We start from the raw sequence: 19,977 nt of genomic DNA on the forward strand, positions 1-19,977 counted from the left end.
ACCAGTGCCAGGCTCTGTCCTGATTTTGGTGTTGCTTTGTAGAAGAGGCTGCAGCAAGCCTGGCATGTCTCCTCCCCTGCGAGGCCATCCCACGTTGTTTACAGAAGGTCGGCAACCAGGGGACTGAGGCTACTGATGAGGTGTAGCAGGTTCTGACAGATGCAAATATCTGTATTCTCCAAGTCCACTTAGCCAGTTTTCCCCAACCTCTGGGGGAGATGAAGGACAGTGGGTGATGTCCCTTACTTTACATATAAGGAAATGGAGAAAATTGCACCTCTGAAACTTTCTTTGTAATGTGTGGTTTATTTTCTGCTTTCTTTTTTCTTTAAATTTTGATGGTTTTCCTAGGGCTTGAACTCAGGGTCTGGGTTCTGTCCCTAAGCTTCTTGTGCTTCTTTTACTCTACCATTTGAGCCACAGTTACACTTCTTGCTTTTTAGTGATTGATTGGAGATAAGAGGCTCACAGACTTTTCTGCTCAGGTTGGCTTTGAATCACAATCCTCAGATCTCAACCTTCTGAGTAGCTAGGATTACAGGTGTGAGCCGCCAGTGCCCAGCCATTTTCTCCTTTCTTGTAAACACATTAAAGAGCTGGGTGCCTATGGCTCACACCTGTAATTCTAGCTACTCAGGAGACCAAGATCTGAGGTTCATGGTATAAAGTCAATTCAACAGACAAATCTCTGGCCTTTCCATGCTGGCCTGAGTCAGATGACTGCACCCTGGTGTTGGGACTCCCCCTCCCCATTTCCATCCCCTAGTATCTAGCTTCTACTTATCAGCTTGGGAAACACTCCCATTGTTTCTCATTGTGCCATGAGAAAACCAAGAAATACAAACACAAGCCACTGTCTCAAGGTGATCAGCTAGAAAATGCAAGAGGAGATAGCATCAGTCCTGGCTCCCATGAGGAGACAGGTCCAGCCAGGGCAGGAACTACCTGCAGAAACCCATTGTCCTCCCTGAGACCTGCTGGAGAAATGGCTACCATGGGGTGGGGACCAGGAGACATCCATTCAGCCTGCTCCACACAGGGGTCTTTATTGGGGAAGGGTCAGAGTTCATGAATCACAGGGAGGTGCAAGTATAGACTTCTAAGGATACTGCTGGGGTGGGGACTACAGGAGGTAGTTAGGGCCCAGCCAGGCTGCTCCAAAGTCCAGCTCTGGTGCCTGTCCTGAGATGGTTTTGCCAGAGAGTGTGCAAGTGCTCTGGCTTCACAGGGCCTCCCTCTGGCCTTGCTTCTGTCCATCTGTCTGCATGTACCCCAGTGACCAGCATGGGGGCTAGGCCCCCTGGGCAAGCCTTTATTTGGCTCCTTTTCCTGAGATTCCCCAAAAAGCCAGTCCAGAGGGTCGGCAGTGCCAGCAGAGGGCACTGTGTGCAGCTGCCCACTGAAGCAGAGAGTCATGTCCAATTGGGTCACAGCTGGGCATCTCTTATCATTGGCCAGCACTGGCCAGTGGGGTCTGTTGGGCTGGCCCCTGGCTGTGATCTTGTCTAGCACAGAAGTTGGCTGTGCCAGCTGACAGATGGACCTCACGTAGTCATCTAGGCTGTGGGAGGCTAGGAGCTCCTGCCCAGGCCCTCTGGCTACCATCTCCTCTGAAGTCTCTCGAATTGTGGGCAGATGAGCCACAGACAGCAGAAGCCGGGACCTCATTGCTGCTGACAAAGCCAAGGCAGCAACCTGTTGGCATTAGAGACAGGAGGTGAGGGCCTGCAGCCCCAGCATGACCCCTCCCCATCTGAGGCCTCAGAGGTGAGGGCCTGCAGCCCCAGCCTGACCCTTCTGTGACCCCCTCCCCATCTGAGGCCACAGAGGTAAGGGCCACAGCTTGCAGATCCAAAGCCCACGCCTGTGGCTTCCCCATTCTTCCTTCCTACTCACACTAAAAACCCACAGGCTTCATCAGGCATCAGTGGCTCATGCCTGCAATCTTAGCTACTCAGGAGGCTGAGATATGAGGATTTAGGTTCAAAGCCAGCCTGAGCAATAAAGTCCATGAGACTTATATCTCCAGTTAACCAGCTAAAAGCCAGAAGGGGTCAGGCACTGGTAACTCACACCTGTAATCCTATCTAGGAGACTGAGATCAGGGGATAGAGGTTTAAAGCCAGTCCAGGCAGAAAAGTCCAAGAGACTTTTATCTCGAACTAACCAAAAGCTGAAAGTGGAGATGTGTCCCAAGTGGTGGATGGAGCACAAGCCTTGGGTGAAAAAGTTAGGCAAGGCAGGAAGCCCTGAGTCAGTTCAAACTCCAAGAGTAGCACAATCAATCCTTGTGCCTGGCTGGGCACTAGTGGCACATAACTGTAATTATAGCTACTCAGGAAGGCTGAGTTCTGATGGTCAAAGTTTGAACTTCATCTGGGCAGGAAGTCCAGGAAACCAGGTTGGAGGAAACCAGGCTTAGAGCCAGTTAGTCACCTTGAGACTTTCTCAGGGTCACTGCTCTAAGCCTCTCATGAACCCATCCTTAAAACTGGTTGTAAAGGCTCCCTGGCAAGATGCTAAGGGGCACACCTGAAATAACACTTCTATGAAAGTCACTTGTCAACTGGGTACCAGTGGCTCAGACCTGTCATCTGAGCTACTCAGGAGGCTGAGATCTGAGGATCAGGTTCAAAGCCAGTCTGGGCAGGAAAATCTATGAGATTCTTACCTCCAGTTAACCACCAGAAGTGTGTAGCTGTGGCTCAAAAGGTAGTAGGGCACTAGCCATGAGCAGAATTGCTAAGGGACAGTACCCAGTCTATGAGTTCAAGCCCCAGGACTTGCTCAAAAAAAAAAAAAAGTTGTGTTTTTGTTGTTTTTTTTAAAAAAAGTCGCTTGTCAGCACAAAGCAGCACTGCTCCTGGGGCTCTGTCCTGATCTACCCCCTGGGGTGGTAGGACCATTCCAGGCTGAGGATAGCTGTCCAGGATAAACACAGCCCTGTGTTTTGCCTCCACCCAGAAGCCACCAACTGCTCTCTTACCTGTGGCTGCAGGGGGCAGGGGCAGCTGGAGGATGAGGCAAGGTTGGCCTGGTCCCCAGGAAGCTCTGTGGTGCAGAGGTGGAGGTTGGGTCCCCCAGAGAATCTTAAGGACAGTGTTCTCTTCTGAGAACCTTGAGGTCTGTGGCTGCTTTTATATCTTTTCTGCAGCCCTCAGTTACTGTCACAAGGCCTAGAATAGCTGTGATCTGGAAGGCAGGGAGGAAAACAGCCTGGTGGGCAGGGCTGGGCAAGCCGCCAGCCTGGAGAGTTGCTGTCTCCTGGAAGGTGGGGTTGTTTACATTGAAGGGAGAGGTGTGGTATTATTTGTGCTGGCCACCTCAGGGCCCTGGGAGAGCCAGGGGACCTCCACAGACAGCTCTGAGGTCTACCACTGCTGGAGAGCATGACCTACTATGTATAGCATGCTGGCACTGGCTCTGCTGGGCCCTGAGCCTACGTGTGTAAGGTTAGTTGGGCCATCATCCTGGAGGACCACCCCTGGGGTAGCGTCCTAGTCTCAAAGCATCCGAAATGGGGTGTTTCCCAAAGAGATCTATCTTCCTTCCTTCCTTCCTTCCTTCCTTCCTTCCTTCCTTCCTTCCTTCCTTCCTTCCTTCCTTCCTTCCTTCCTTCCTGCCTTTCTTTCTTTCTCCCTCTCTCTCTCTCTCTTTTTTTTTTTTTTTTGCCAGTCCTGGGCCTTCAACTCAGGGCCTGAGCACTGTCCCTGGCTTCTTTAGGCTCAAGGCTAGCACTCTGCCAACTTGAGCAACTTGAGCCACAGCACCACCTCTGGCCGTTTTCTATATATGTGGTGCTGGGGAGTCGAATCCAGGGCTTCATGTATACGAGGCAAGCACTCTTGCCACTAGGCCATATTCCCAGCCCAAGGAAACTTTTTTTTTTTTGGGGGGGGGGGCAGTCCTGGGCCTTGGACTCAGGGCCTGAGCATTGTCCCTGGCTTCTTTGTGCTCAAGGCTAGCACTCTGCCACTTGAGCCACAGTGCCACTTCTGGCCATTTTCTATATATGTGGTGCTGGGGAATCGAACACAGGGCTTCATGTATACGGGGCGAGTACTCTTGCCACTAGGCCATATTCCTTCCTTCCTTCCTTCCTTCCTTCCTTCCTTCCTTCCTTCCTTCCTTCTTTCTTTCTTTCTTTTGCCAGTCCTGGGCTTGGACTTAGGGCCTTAGCACTGTCCCTGGCTTCTTTTGCTCAAGGCTAGCACTCTACCACTTGAGCCACAGTACCACTTCTGGCTTTTTCTATATATGTGATGCTGAGGAATCAAACCCAGGGCTTCATGTATACAAAACAAGCACTCTACCACTAGGCCATAGTCCCAGCCCCTTTCTTTTTCTTTTTTTCTTTTTCCTCAAAAAAACAACATACATTGTCGTAATACAGTCATTAAAAATCTAAGCACACGGGTTGGAAACATGGCTTCATTGGTAGAGTGCTAGCAGTGAGTGAAAGCATTAGGTACAAAGTTCAAGTACTGGTCTTGGGTCTAAAAAACAAAAAAGAAACATTGGGCTGAGAATTTGGCTTAGCAGTAGAGTGCTTGCCTAGCATGCATGAAGCTCTGGGATCGATGCCTCAGCACCACATAAACAGAAAAAGCTGGAAGTGGCTCTGTGGCTCAAGTGGTAGAGGGCTAGCCTTGAGCAAAAGAAGCTGGGGACAGTGCTCAGACCTTGAGTTCAAGCCCCGGTACTGGCAAAAGAGAGTGAGAGAAACATTAGTAATCTTTAATTATTTTTTTTTCGTGCTGGTAGTAGGGTTGACCTCAGGGCCTTGGATACTCTCCCTGAGCTTTGTTGCTTAAGGTTGTCACTCTAACACTGGAGCCACAGCTCCACTACTAGCTTTTTAATGGTTCTTTGGAGACATGAGTCTTAGACTTACCTGCCCAAGCTGGCTTCAAACCTCAATCCTCAAATTTCACCCTCCTGAGCAGCTAGGATTAAAGGCGTAACCTAAGGCACCCAGCTTTTTGCTACTTTCTTAATTGCCTTCTTTAGCAAATACTGCAAGCCCCTATTAGAAAGCTGTGCGTATTTTCTGATAATTGGCAGTCCATCTCCTCTGTGGATGGTGTGGTGTTGGAAGCATAGAAGTGACGACTAACCATGAGATCCACACTGTGAATTCTGCCAGGGTTGTGGAGACATTTCCACAGAACTTCTTCTCACAGTGCTTTCACTGCCAATGAGGAGAAAAAAATTGTGCGTTTAAAATATTGGAATGTGAAGTAATCCAACTCCAAGGGCAGATGGTGGGTTGTTGGTTGTCAGGAAGACAGGGAGGGAGGAAGGGGGAGGGAAGAAATGGGAATTGTTGCTTCACCACATAGAGTCGCAGGGTTAAACTGGAGAGCGGCCAGCCTGCACAGGACTGTTCTCAGCACTTAAACATGTTCAAGGGTTAGGTGCTGGTGGTCACACCTCTAGTCCTGAACACACATGTGCATACACACACACACACACATCCAGTATGTCAGGTTGTGTGTTCAGTATTTCTACCACAAACCAAAAAGTAACAGCAATGGGAGAGTAAGGATCTAAGTTAGCTGCCTGTGCTTTGCCTAGCTTTCTGGAAGATTCTTTGGAAGTATGAATAATGGTATCAAGCCAGGCTTGCTCATGGGTGGATTGGCCTGAAATAGGTCAGAGACAGACAGTGAGGGCCTAGAGGGTATGAGCGGAAGCCAGGCTCGCATGGAGCCTCCTGGAGCTGAGCTGAGGATGGAACATTCTCTCTGAAGACTGCCGGAAGCTGGAGCAGCTGGGAACATGGGACAAGAGCTTCTGTAGAGATACTAGTAGGGCTGCCGGTGTTTCAAAAGTAGTGAGCAAAAAAGATGGACCTGCTGGGCACAAGCACCTTATGCCTATAATCCAAGCTACTCAGGAGGCTGAGATCTGAAGATCAAGACTCAAAGCCAGCCTGGGCAGGAAAGTCTGTGAGACTCTTATCTCCAATTAGCCACCAAAAAAGCAGAAGGTCAGCTTTGACTCACATGGTAGAGTGCTAGCCTGGAGCAAAAAGGCTAAGGGACAGTGCCTAGGCCCTAAGTTTAAGCCCCCAAAAGATCAGCCATCAGGAAGAAAACTGGCCTAGAATTCTGGGGCAAGCTGACCCCCAATGAGAGGGTGCCACTGCTGTCGGGATAGGGGGGCAGGACACAAATCTAGCTAGAGCAGCGGCCACTGCCCTGGTGGGCATGGGCCTGCAGGAGCTGGTGGCTACAGGACCCTGGCCAGAGCACAATTTGGGCAGGGAGGTGGCCAGACTGGCTTTCCCTAGGATGGGCTTCCTGGCCATCTTGTGGACGTGCCTGCTGGACAGCCATGGGTCCCATGGAACACCTGACTCTGCAGCTCAGTCCTGTCCTGGCCACATGTCCAACCAGGCCTGGGCTGAGCCCTGGAAGGCATATCTCATGCGTTCTCCTGCAAGCCTTGGCCCTTTTCCTTGGGGCATGGAGAGAAGTGTATTTGGAGACTTGCCTCATGACCTGTCAGGGCATTGGGGAGTGACCCCACTGGCCACTACTCTGAAGGAGGAGACTGACCTATGTGCACTCCCTTTCCCAGGAAGACGGGGCTGTGGTCATTGAGGGGCTTCTGAACATCGCCTGGGGGCTCCGGCGGCCCATCCGGCTTCAGATGCAGGACGACCACGAACGCATGCACTTGCCCTCCCTCTCCTGGACGCAGCCACAGCCCAACGGCTCCTGGTGAGTGCCTGGTGCTGGGCGGCGCTGGGGCCTCCATAACACCTCTCAGCCCAAACTCTACTGTGATTCCAGCATGTCCTCAGCCCCAGGGCCCAGGCATGGGGCATAGTCTGGGGACACACACACACACACACACACACACACACACACACACACACACGCACACACACACACACACCCCACCCCCCCTCCAGGTGGCCTCCTTCCCTCCTGAGAGTATTGCCAGCTCTATCTATCGTCTCTATTTTGTAGCTGGCCTTCTCTCCCCAGCCCACTAGGTAAAGCACTGAGAAAGTATAGATGGCAAATTCACACAAATTTACCTACTGCTTCCTTCCTTCCTTCCTTCTTTCCTTCCTTCTTCATTTCCTTCTTTCCTTTTCTCTTCTTTCCATGTCCTTCCTCCTTTCTTCCTTCTTCCTCCTATCTTTTCAAGGCACGGCTCAGGCTGCCTTAAACTCACTAACTAAACTCATGCCTCAGCCTTCTGAGTGCTGGGATTACGGCATCTACCGTCACTCTTATTGCTTTTATTGTAATGCATGCTCTATTTTTGTAAATGTATTTGGATGTGAGGTCAGAGGTTAAAAATGTTTCAGAAAGATTTGATGTAGAAAAAAAACAAAACAGAACAAAAATATTTCAATCAGAAGGATGCCATTTCTAACCTGTCTCACTGCTTTGTGGACTTCACCTCCTGCTGCCTACCTCACAAAGGGCAGTTAGCAGCCAGGCACAAGTGGCTCCCGCCAACTTCAATGTGTGTGCCTGCTGGTACTGGGGCTTGAACTCAGAGCCTCTCACTCTTATGTGGCTTTTTCACTCAAGGATGTCCTACCACTTGAGCTACATCTCCACTTCCCGCCTTTCGCTAGGTAATTAGAGATATATATCTCGTAGACTTTTCTGCCCCAGCTGATTTTGGAATGAGCTCTTCAGATCCCAGCCATCCGAGTAGCTAGAATTACATGAACGGGCCACTAGCACCAAGCCCTTTACTATTTTATTGTTTAAAATTTACTCCATTTGGGGCTGGGGATATGGCCTAGTGGTAAGAGTGCTTGCCTCGTATACATGAGGCCCTGGGTTCAATTCCCCAGCACCACATATACAGAAAACGGCCAGAAGTGGTGCTGTGGCTCAAGTGGCAGAGTGCTAGCCTTGAGCAAGAAGAAGCCAGAGACAGTGCTCAGGCCCCTGAGCCAAGCCCCAGGACTGGCAAAAAAAAAAAAAAAAAAAAAAAATTTACTCCATTTGAGCCAGGTGCTAGTGGCTCACACCTGTAATCCTAGCTACTCAATTGGTTGAGATCCGAGGATGACAGGTTCAAAGCCAGCCCAGGCATGCAAGTATGTGAGATTCTTATCTTGAATTAACTATCAAAACCACAGGAAGTGGAGCTGTGGCTCAAGTGGTAGAACCCGAGCTTTGAGCACAAAAGTTCAGGGACAGTGCATAGGCCCTGAGTTTAAGCCACACAACTAACAAGAAAAAAAAATTACTCCCCTCAGCCTGCTGTTTCTTATGCCTTCTCTTTGATATGAGCTGTCTTTCCTGGCTAGCAGTCACCTGAGCAGCAGGGTTGTCTCTTTTTAGCAAGGAGACCCCACTCCAAGATGACCGGGGCACCACTGAGAGGCCAGACGCTCAGCCAGGGCACAAGACCAAAAGTTCCCGAGATGGTCCAGGTAAGTGAGACCAGCTAGACCATCTTACCCCAGGGAGAGGAGTGGCCTGACCCCTTGCCACAGCCGTTGAGGAGCCACTGTCACTGCATTGCCTGCACCATGCTTCACATTAAACAATAAAAAGAGCTGGGACTCCATGGCTCATGCCTATAATCCTAGTCACTCAGGAGGCTGAGATCTGAGGATCAAAGTTAGAAGCCAGCCAGGATAGGAAAAGTCCATGAGACTCTTATCTCCAGTTAACCACCAGAAAACAAGAAGTGGCACTGTGGCTCAAAGTGGAAGAGCACTAGCCTTAAGCAAAAGAGCTCAGGGACAGTGCCTAGGATCCTGAGTTCAAGCCTTAAAATCAAACAAACAAACAAATAAAAGGGCCATCATTGCCCCACCACATGCTGGGACATGCATGACAGCTCTGAGAGCCTTGTAGCTCCCATGGCGGATGGTCCCCCCACTGCTAGGGCCATTGCAGTTGCTGCCTCTTTCTTCTCCATTTTTCCCCCTTGCAGGATCCCTGGAAGAGGATGAGGAGATCCCACAGCTGCTGCGAACCCAGAGCGATGCCAGCTGCATGGTCCAGAGGAGGCCCAAGTCCCGCACCCCTGGCGAGGCCCAACAGGTGCGGAGACACCGCTTCTCCATCAACGGGCACTTCTATAATCACAAGGTAACCTCCCCATGGGGCCTCACATGGCCAGGGCCAGTGCACTAGAACCATCGCCTAGCACAGTCAGGAGCTCTACTTCACCAGGACCTTCCTGTCCTAATTTCTCAGGAGGAGGAATAACATGTCCAAAGTCACCTCCACATTAGCACTCCCATCCCCATCTCATGCTGTCTCCATCCCTGCTGTGGAGTTTAGACAAGGGAAGCTTAAGGCAGTTGAGCAGCATGGCTCATGCCTATAATCCTTGCTACTCAGGAGGCTGAGATCAGAGGATAGACATTCCAAGCCAGCTGTCCTTGAGACTCATCTCCAGTGAACCACTGAAAGGCTGGAGCTGTAGATTAAATGGTAGAGCATCAGCCTTGAGCACAAAAGCTCGGAGACAAAGCCCAGGTCCTACATTGAATCCCAGTACTGGCACACACACACACACACAGCCTAAGGCATACAGTAATGCCAAGTTTATTATCATTATTATTGGTTCCAGAGTTTGAACACAGGGCTTTGCACTTGCTAGGAAGGTGCTGCACCAATTGGACAGCCACTGCTGTCATTCCCAGAGATGGCCCCTCCCTCCAGCTCCATTGAGTGTTCCTGGGAACACAGTGTATCCAGCTGTCCTTTCTGGGTCAATTAAGCCAGCTCAGTGAGGTGTGCCGGGGCACGTGTGTTCCCACAGAACCTGGGCAGCTTCTGATTCCCAGCACTCAGCCTTTTGTCTGAGTATGTATTGTACTGACCTTGGAGAAAGCTCCACTTCCCCATTACATTATGAGTAAACAGAACTGGAGTAGCTGATTGTGACTATAAATGGAATGATAGCTTGAGTGAGGCCTTGTTTAAGGTGTCCTATGACCTGCCATATCCTGCTACACCAGGGAAGAAAGTAGAAGCTTTCCAATGTGAGCAGCTGCTGTGCGTGTGTGCGTGCACGCACATGCATATGCATACACATGCATATACATACACATGCCAGTACTGGAGCTTAAACTCATGGCCTCTGGCTCTTCCTTGGCTTTTTTGCTCAAGGTTGGTGCTCTACCACTAAACACCTATAACTCCACTTCCACCTTTTTGCTGGTTAACTGGAGATAAGAGGTTCACAGATTTTTCTGACCTGGCTGGCTTTGGTCCTCTATCCTCAGATCTCAGCCTCCTGTACTGCTAGGATTACAGGCATGAACCCCTGGCACCCAGCTGGACTGTAGAATTGAAATGAGGTCTTTTAGAGATGGGAAAGTAGCCAAGTACCTCTGTTCCTGCTTGGAGCTGATTGGTTTCATCTTCAGGAAAGGTTCCTGTGAAAGAGACACTAAGATTGTCCTGTTAACCAGATCAATCTCCTTAAGCAGCTGGAGTCCAGGGCTGGGAATATGGCCTAGTGGCAAGAGTGCTTGCCTCGTATACCTGAAGCCCAGGGTTCTATTCCCCAGCACCACATATATAGAAAATGTCCAGAAGTGGCACTGTGGCTCAAGTGGTAGAGTGCTAGCCTTGAGCAAAAAGAAGTCAGGGACAGTGCTCAGGCCCTGAGTCCAAGCACCAGAACTGATAAAAAAAAAAAAAAAAAGAAGCTGGAGTCCTGTGAGAAGGGAAGGCCTACCCCTGCCCTCTGTTGTGTATGAGCCAGCGTCCTCCAGGTCTCAGCTTCAGAGTCCCAGCTTGAGGCTAGTTCTAGATCAGTGCAGGCTGGCAACTAGCTTGGGATACTGAGGAAGAGCCTTAAGTCCCCTGAGCCTCAGCTACTTCCTTGGGAAAACAGATTGTAGAAGTGGACTCTGAAGACTTGAACTTGGTTTGAGGAGCAGGAAGTCCACTCACACAATGGGGCACACCTCCAAGTTTCATTGGAGTTTCAGTCTGTCCTTTCTAGACCCTAACTAGTGTGGTATTTTTTTGTTGTTGTTGTTTTGTTTTGTTGTTGTACCAGTCCTGGGGCTTGAACTCAGGGCCTGGGCACTGTCCCTGAGCTGTTTCACTCAAGACTAGTGCTCTACCTCTTGAGCCACAGCTCCATGTCTTGTTTTCAGGTTTGGAGGTAAGAGTTTCATGGACTTTTCTGCTCAGGCTGGCTTTAAACTGCAATCCTCATATCTCAGCCTCCTGAGTAGGATTATAGGCATGAGCTATGGTGACTGGTATGATCAGCTATTTAATACCATTCCCCCAAGCCTACACCTTCTTTCTAAGCAAATGGAACTCATTCCAAGTGCTTCAAAGGGGGATTAAATTGAAGACTATATTAAAATATTCAGCAGCTGGGAGCCAGTGGCTCACCCCTGTCATTCTAGCTACTCAGGAGGCTGATATCTGAAGATTGTTGTTTGAAGCCAGCTAGGGCAGAAGAATCAGTATGATTCTTATCTCCAATTAACCACCAAAAAGCTGGAAGAAGAGCTGTAGCTCACATGATAGGGTGGCAGCCTTGAGCAAAAAAGTTTAGGGACAGTGCTCAGGCCCTGAGTTCAAGCTTCAGTACCAACAAACACACATACACACACACACACACAGAATATAGTGAGTCCCCCCCAAACATGAAGAAGCTCTGTGGCTAGGGCATGTATGACAGGCCATATGTACATAGCAAAGATGAGTTGTACATGGCATTGTGTAGTCCAGGTGATGTCTTGAGATACTTTACCTTGAAGCACACGTCATGAAAGTGCTCTGACACGGTGCTGATGAGACAGCAGGCCTAGAGTTCTTCTCTAGAGGCAGATTCTGATTCTGGAGAAGAGAAAGGGGGAAAAATCAGGCTGTACACAAATCGATGGAGTAGGTCAGGCCACACGTGGAGTTGCAGGGTTGGGGAGGTTGCATCTGTGGACAGCAGTGTGGAGAATGGTTCAGAAAGACAGAGGTGAAGGGGTGTGTTGGGAAGCTCTGCAGTGTGACTTGGGGCTTCCCCTCAGGCTCTGTGGGGAAACAGCACCCTGAGGAATCAACAGATACCAGGTGATTTGATCCATTTGGTGATTGGATCCTCAGACCCAGAGGACTGGCCCCTGTGGATAAGTGACCATTTTTCTTAGGCTCAAGACATGCACTGCTGGCTTCCTGGACCCCTCTGGGCCAGACTGTGTATGTGGGTGAGCAGGTGTTGGTGCTTCCCGGCCCCAAGGTACATCACTGAGAACCAGCGCAGGTCTCCTCCAGGCCTGCTCTGAAGGGCCCTTCTGCCGCGAACAGACCAGGTCTCCGCCAGGCCTGCTCTGAGCAGCCCTTCTGCCCTACACAGACCTCCGTATTCACTCCTGCCTATGGGTCCGTGACCAATGTGAGGGTCAACAGCACTATGACCACCCTCCAGGTGCTTACACTGCTGCTAAACAAGTTCCGGGTGAGTCTGGCCACCCTGGGGGCAGTAGCCCTAGTCCCAGGATGCTGGCACTCTGCATTGTGGGTGGGAGAGGAGGGGCTGGCAAGGCTGGGGTCCAGTAAAGTTTTCTCTGCTGAGAGGGCATCCCAGGATTTTAGGTGAAGGGACAGGTCTTAGAGCTCTGTGTTTTTTGTGGCTATGGTTCCTCTGTTTCCCCTTTATCTCCAAGACCTGTGTCTGACTTCCTGTGATTGTGCAGGTGGAAGACGGCCCCAGTGAGTTTGCGCTCTACATTGTCCATGAATCTGGTGGTAAGTGCCAGCTTCCGCTTCCAGGTCATAAATGCCAGCTTCTGCTTCTGGGTCATAAAAGGAACAAGGCAAGTTCCCAGCCAGCACTTTCTCTGTAAAGGCCCTGGCCTGGCTGGCTTGGTTGATTTGGCAGCTGTCTGCTCTCTTCCTCACACAGCTCTTATCCAACCCAAACCCAGGCACACTTGCTGTTGCTCTCAGAATTTCATGGTAACCACAAAGCCTTCACCAGCTGGTCATGGGGCTTGAGCTTAGGACCTGGGCACTGTCCCTGAGCTCTCTTACTCAAGGCTAGTGCTCTACCACTTGAGCCACAGCTCTACTTCCAGCTTTTTGGTAGTTTATTGTAGATTAGAGTTTCACAGACTTTTCTGCCCATGCTGGCTTTGAACTTTGATTCTCATATCTCAGCCACCTGAGTAGTGAAGATTACAGATGTGAGCCAGCAGCACTCAGCAATTGTATATGACTTTTATATCATGCTTTCTCTTCCAGAAAGGACCAAGTTAAAGGACTGTGAGTACCCACTGATTTCCAGAATCCTGCACGGACCTTGTGAGAAGATTGTCAAGATCTTCCTGATGGAAGCTGATCTGGGTGAAGAAGTGCCTCACGACGTGAGTGGCCCTGCAGCTGGGGCCTACTCCTCAGGGAGGGTTAGAAGGCCACAGGGGGCTCCAGAGGACTATGAAGGTGACCTTGGCCATGAGGGCACCCTCTGGGGTCATGCTTTCTGGGCTGTCACAGCCATCTAGATGGACTCTCGATCTTCAGTCTCCTATCCTGTGGCCTCCAGCTACATAGCTGGCTTAGGAGAAAGATGAATTAGGGCCCAGAAAACTGTAAAATGTCTTCCTTCATTAGAACTTTTTTTTTTTTAATGCTGGTCCTGGGGCTTGAACTCAGGGCCTAAATGCTGTCTTTGATCTTCTTTTTGTCCAAAGTTAGCACTCTATCACTTGAGCCACAGCACCACTTTCTGAGTAGTTTATTGTAGATAACAATCTCATAGATTTTCCTGCTTGGGCTGACTTTGAACCATGATCCTCAGATCTCAGCCTCCTGAGTAGCTAGGGTTACAGGTGTGAGCCACCAGCACCTAGCCATTAGAGCATTGTTGTCATTACATTAAACTCACACAAGAACTCCTTAGCCAGGGCTCAGCTTGAGCCTTTGCAAGGAAAGAAGGTAGTCCTAAGTTCTGGCCAATGGATGAGCAGGTTTCCAAACTCTATGGCAGAAGAGACTTGCAGGGTTTCAACCCAAGAAACAGTCCAGATGCCCCACCCACTCAGCCTTCCCACAGGACTGGTATAGCTTTGCTCCATTGTTAGAAACAATGGCTATCCTATTGCCCAGCTCCCACCACCCCCCAAGACACCCACTGGACAGTGTTATAGTGGATGCTTTTCCTAATATTTAGCTCAGCATTTCCTCCCAGGAATAATAATTGCCTTTGAAAAGAATAAAAAAAAAGAAAAGGCTGTTATTCTCCTATGACACAAAACAGAGCAGAGTTGGGAGTAGGGTGAAAAGAGGAGCAGATCCTGTGAGTTCAAGACATTGTCTTGTTTAAGGAGAGCAAAGAAACATTTTGGAAAGCCAGATGATGGTGGCTCACTCCTGTAGTCCTCACTATTCAGAAGGCTGAGATCTGAGGATCAAGGCTCAAAGCAAGTCTGGGGCAGGAAACTCTGTAAGACTCTTATTTCCAATTAGCCACCCAAAAGCCAGAAATGGAGCTGTAGCTTAGTGGTAGAGCACTAGCTACGAGAGAAAAAGCTCAGGGTCAGCATACATGCATGCCCCAAGTTCAAGCTCTAGAACTGGCACAAATTTTGGGCTTCTGGTTTCATTCACATCAAAATGTTCTTGGATTTTCTAGGTCGCCCAGTACATTAAGTTTGAAATGCCAGTGCTGGACAGTTTTGTTGAAAAGTTAAAAGAAGAGGAAGAGAGAGAAATAATCAAACTTACCATGAAGTAAGCAATACCACTTGAGCCAGTGGCAGGTCCTGACCACCAGGCCATGTGTGCAGGGTGTCTCTGTGTTGGGTGGGCAGATGTTTCTCCTCTGAAGGTGCCAGGTGGGCTTGCTATTTGGGAAAGCCTGCTAACCCTAGCATCCTAGCTTCACTGTCTGGCCTCTGCTCATTACTGACATCAAGCTGAGAGAGCCTGCCGACATAGAGAGGACCCCTGCCAGGTGGGGCTTGAGCGGCGGGAGGGGCCCAGCAGAAAACGCAGCAGCAGGAATGTGGCTGTGGGGTGAGGTTTTGGTTATTTTGCTTTGCTTTTACCAATCCTGGGACTTGCCTTGTCTCTTTTGCCCTCCAGGTTCCAAGCCCTTCGTTTGACGATGCTACAACGCCTGGAACAGCTGGTGAAGGCCAAGTAGCCAGCCCACACCTGGCTCTTCCCATGTCCCCAGTGGCAGCCACATGAGGAGTCCAAGTGGCCCAATACAGACTGGCTACTGACATCCCTGCAGGAGCCCAGCACCTGTGCTTCTACCCTGCCCCAAGCCCAAGTAGCCTTTCTGTATCTCTCTCCTCAGCCCTGTGGGAACCCCTTCCAGGGAGCAGATGGGCCATGCCAGCTGAGGTCTGTATGTGAGGCTGGCCTATCACTGTGCACCAGCCACATGTGTAGGGCTGACTGGCATGGCAACCCTGTTCATACACCTCTCCTGCTCAGGAGAGCAGCACCTGACCCATCCTTCAGGGCCTGGCCTGTACCTGCTTGCCCAGAGCTCCTGTCATCGTCCACATGAACCACAGGATCCGTCTCCTCCTGCACATGTGCAGAGCAGAGCTGCCAGCCATAACGCCCCCACAGCATCCCTGACCTTTCATGGCCCGGCACCTCTCCCTCCAGTGCAGATGTGCGATCTGCACTACAACCACTGGGACCCCATCTGACATCTGCAGAAGTGTCTTGACTTCTCACAAGACCCACAGAATTCTGTGTGTATATGTATGTATGCACACACATGTGCAAACACCTGCATGTGCCAGTACTGGAGCTTGAACTCAGGGGGCTGGCTGTGCCCCTTAGCTTTTCCACTTGAGCCACAGTTCCACTTCTAGCTTTTTTTGGTGTTTAAGTGAAGATAAGAATCTCTCAGACTTTCCTGCCTAGGCTGGTTTCAAACCTGGATCTGAGATCTCAGCCTCCTGATTCGTTAAGATTATAGGTGTGAGCCACTTGTGCCCCACCAACAATTTTTAAGAAGTTGGCTGCAGGAAACATTTCAACTTAATCAACCAGGGAAAGTGGCTCACATGGCAGTAGAGGACTGGTGGAGAATGAAAGGCAGTGCTTAGCTCACCTCTGGACCTCTGTATTACCTTACCTTCTCTATGCTTGAGCCTTGCACTTCTAGTGGGCAGGGGCCAATTCTTAATACTTCCCTGAAAAGCCAAGCAAGGAGGAGAAAGGTCTGTTTGAGGACAAAGCCTTTCAGTTCTCCTGGGGCCAGATACTGGACAATTTGTGTTTATTGACTGCTAGGGAATTTCTGGAATGAGTGAGAAGAGCCTTTGCAAAATTATGCCAGAGTTTACATCAGTCCTGTGAGTATTTGTCTAAAAGGAAGGCAGACTGGAGACCACATTCTTTTCCTGTTGGGTGCTGGGGCCCATGGACCGCAGACTTAGAGGGAGAAGCCATGAAGGCTGGAGAAGGTGAGAGATGTCATTGGCAGGGCTCTCCATGGGTTTGTGAAAGGCAGAACTCTTCAGATTCACTCCAGGTTTCTCCAGACCGAGCTCCATCATCTGAGAGACAAAGAGATTCCAGGAAAGGCCTAGACACAGCTTTCTGTCTCCTCCACTTTGGCAGTATGGTGTCTTAGGTGTTCCATTAAACATGTAGATCTGGAGAAGTGAGATTCACTTCTTTTTTCCATTACATTTCCACTTTGACCTTCCCCCCCCCCCTTTTTGGTGTCAGTACTGAGATTTGAACTCAGGACCTGGGTACTGTCCTTTAGCATTTTTACTCAAGGTTGGTGCTGTACACTTGAGCCACATCTCCAACTTTTCAGCTTTTTTGGTGGTTAATTTGAGATAAGAGTCTCTTGGACTTTCTTGCCCAGGCTGGCTTTGAACTCCAATCCTCAGACCTCAGCCTCTTGAGTAGCAAGGACTGCTGGCCTCAGCCACCAGTGCCCAGCCAACCTTGACCTAATGAGAAGCCCTTATCCTATGGTATTTGGGCCGTGACTAGCAGAAGAGCTAGTGCACACCACTGTGAAGCTGACATCAACTGCTTCACTTGAAGGAGTCTGGGGCTTGAACTAGGGTCTCATGTCTAGAGCATGAGGAAGGTCATTGGTGATAACCTGGAAATTACCCTGAATTATAGAATTTCCTCACCAGAAGGGTCTCAGGACTCTTCCAAGCAGGAGTTTAGGAGAGAGTAGAATGAATCAGGTCAGGTGCCATGGCTCATGCCTGTAAACCTAGCTACTCAGGAGGCTGACATCAGAGGATCCCACTTCAAAGCCAGCGCAGGCAAAAAAGTCCATAAGACTTTTAATTAAGACTTTAATTAACCACACAAAAGCTGGAAGTGGAGAATACCAGCCATGAGCAAAGGCCCTGAGTTCAAGCTCCAGTACTAAAACAAGAGAGAGAGGGATGGAAAGAGATAGGGAGGGAGGAAGAGGGAAAGAAGGCAGGAAGAAAAAAAAAGCAAGAGGTCCCAGACAATTTTACTTTTTGTATTTACAACCTGACACACCTTAGACCACACCGATGGTCTAAGACAACCACCTGTACACTGCTCGGTAGCATACCTGGCCATAAAGGAAAAGGCAGAGCCATGGTGTCCCCTCATTAGGAACGGCAGGCCTGGCATTGGGGGTGTATGAAGGCCAGTGAAGCGGAGAACCAGTTAAATTCCTAAGAAAGTTCTGGTTGAGGCAGAAACAGTTTCCTGGGGGGATGTGGGGGGAGATTGCAGAGCAGGAGCCCCTGCTGGCTGAGGGCCTGGACTAGGGCTTAGGATCAAGGATGCATTTGAAGTAGGAAATCTTGTAAGTACCAACCAGCCTGATTAGTTGGTTGATTTTTGCAATTGTTCAAGTATCATGTAAGATGAGTGTCAGTTTGGAAATCATTATTCTCAACATTGATTTCTGAATATCACAACTTAGATGAACCTTGAGGAAAATTACACAAAAGGAGAAAGTAACTTCTTTCACAATATTCAGAGAGCTTTGTAAATCTTTACATCAACACCACATTTGTTTTTCAGAGGCCATCAGTCAAGCTGCTAATTTGGGGTCTCTAAGAGGAGATTTCAGATAGCAGAAACTGGGATAGCCTGATGTCTTGGGAGAAGTTCAGTGCCAAGTAACACTCACATGTTTCTTCAATACCGAACAACTATGGTATTCAAAGATAAAGGGCAGGTCCCTGTCAGAAAATGCCATATTCTGTCCTGGGATTGTCAGCCCAGCCCTCCGGGAGCAGAGAAGGTTAACAAACAACAGAGAAGGTTAACAAACAACACAAGATGTAATCGACACAATTGTGAAAGGTCTGGACTCAGGAAAAGGAAAAACAGAGTTGTTTGTCCAGAACAAATGGCCAGAAGTTGGGGGGGGGGGGTGGGGAGGAAGGAATCAGCTTGTTTTTCTGAGTTGATAATCACCTGCCTAAAGTGTTTGCCAGAAAGTGGATTAAAGATCTCATTGTCAAAACAGAACCATTTCACCCAGGATACACCGGCACCTTTAGTCCCAGAGAAATAAGGACAAGGCTTTTTAGTCTGGCAGGTTATTTGTAGAGGATCTGGGATTCTGGCAAATGTACCCTGAGTGTGGGCACTGGCATCCTGCAGCTGCGAAGGAGGCAGGATGTACTTGTCCGTGGGGTGCTGACTGGCAGCCCCTTCCCTCTCACCCCTACTGACCCAACCCCATCTGTCAGCCCTTCAGTAGCTATCAGGCCAGAAGCTTCACCTATAAAAGCAGCCAGATGCATGCCCTCTATTTAGGTCCTAAGAGCTGTGATCTGGCTGTGTGCCAGCTGTTGTCATGCCTGCAGACCTACAGCACAGGATGGGCCAGGCTTGTGTCCTCCGGGATCTTTCTTCTCAGAGAGGCTTACTGCATCCCTGAAATGGGCATCCCTGTTTCCTGTCCCAGAAGGAAACAAATGTCTCAGCTGAATGAGGGCCATTTCCCAGGGTCCCTGGCTGAGTGGCTGCTCAGAGGGAACCAGACCTCCTTAGGCTTGAGCTTGGGGATGTGTGTGGCAGGAACCCATGGCTCACGTCTGTCATCCCAGCTACTCAGGAGGATGCCATCTGAGGCTTGAGATTCAAAGCCAGCCTGGACAGGAAGGTCCTTGAGACTGATCGAAATAAGCCAGAAGTGGAGCTGTGGGTAAGTGGTGGAGTGTCAGCCTTGAGTGAAAAGCTAAGAGAAGATGGTATGTCTGAGTGGGGGTGGGGAGGGGAGGGAGGGTAAAACCTTGGGAAATGGCAGCTGCCTTGCCTAGGATGTATCCCAGCCTGGAAGATTCTTCTGGAATAAGCCCTTTTAAATACCAACACACTCAAGGACACAGTGACCCCTGCTGGGAAGTTTCCCAGAGAAGCCCCAGCCAGTGAGAAGTCTATGAAGACCGGCCTCTGTTCCAGCTGCCCTTCCTCATCCCCTTCTCCTTTCTTGGGTATCATGGGTGGCCATAATCTCTTGTATAATTTGCTTAAAAAGGAACTGGAAATTGGATACTGGTAGCTCATACCTATAATACTTCCTACTCAGGAGGTTGAGGTCTGAGGATCACAGTTCAAAGCCAATTTGGAAAAAAAAAAAAATAGCCCAAGAGACTCTTTATTTCCAAGCCAGCAAAAAGCTAGAAGTAGAGGTATAACTTAAGTGGTAGAGCACTAGCTTTGACTAGAAAAGGCCAAGCAAGAGTGCAAGGCCTGATTTCAAGCCTCAGTTACAACACACACAAATATTAATGCAGCAAACATTTCCAAAGTGCTTGTTACCTGCTAAGAACCATACTTAGCACTGTAGAATCACAATGAATTAAAAAGACCATCATGGCAGCTGATGTGACTGTAAGGTTGTTTCTGAGATCGGAAGACTTGAGGGATCAGCACTGTAACAAAAGCCTTTGCAAGCCAGCACCAGTGGCTCTCCTACTCAAGAGGCTAAAATCTAAGGATCACAGTAGTGGCTCTCCTACTCAAGAGGCTAAAATCTAAGGATCACAGTTTGAACCAGCCCCAGATAGGA

General features: G+C 49.5%; 2 protein-coding genes across 4 annotated transcripts in view; one reads left to right on the plus strand and one right to left on the minus strand.

Moving 5' to 3' along the window:
• The window catches only part of Rassf4 (Ras association domain family member 4), a 33,424-nt gene extending 17,633 nt beyond the window's left edge, over positions 1 to 15,791 (plus strand). For 2 of the 3 annotated variants that reach the window (XM_048339267.1, XM_048339268.1), the window contains exons 4-11: positions 6,586 to 6,728; positions 8,325 to 8,416; positions 8,926 to 9,083; positions 12,322 to 12,423; positions 12,662 to 12,713; positions 13,209 to 13,330; positions 14,599 to 14,696; positions 15,051 to 15,791. In XM_048339267.1, coding sequence (XP_048195224.1) covers positions 6,586 to 6,728; positions 8,325 to 8,416; positions 8,926 to 9,083; positions 12,322 to 12,423; positions 12,662 to 12,713; positions 13,209 to 13,330; positions 14,599 to 14,696; positions 15,051 to 15,111 — 828 coding nt within the window. In that variant the 3' untranslated portion in view covers positions 15,112 to 15,791. The remainder of the gene's footprint in view (positions 1 to 6,585; positions 6,729 to 8,324; positions 8,417 to 8,925; positions 9,084 to 12,321; positions 12,424 to 12,661; positions 12,714 to 13,208; positions 13,331 to 14,598; positions 14,697 to 15,050) is intronic. The other variant, XM_048339269.1, reaches the window with a different exon arrangement.
• On the minus strand, positions 1,031 to 3,182 carry Depp1 (DEPP1 autophagy regulator). Its single transcript, XM_048339271.1, has 2 exons — positions 2,987 to 3,182; positions 1,031 to 1,695 (listed from the first exon to the last, which is right to left on the minus strand). Exon 2 carries the CDS (start codon positions 1,666 to 1,668, stop codon positions 1,060 to 1,062), a length of 609 nt encoding a protein of 202 aa, XP_048195228.1. The 5' UTR covers positions 1,669 to 1,695; positions 2,987 to 3,182; the 3' UTR covers positions 1,031 to 1,059.
• Positions 15,792 to 19,977: the final 4,186 nt, after the last annotated feature.

This window comes from Perognathus longimembris, chromosome 2 (assembly GCF_023159225.1).
Source record: "Perognathus longimembris pacificus isolate PPM17 chromosome 2, ASM2315922v1, whole genome shotgun sequence".
NCBI lineage: Eukaryota > Metazoa > Chordata > Mammalia > Rodentia > Heteromyidae > Perognathus > Perognathus longimembris.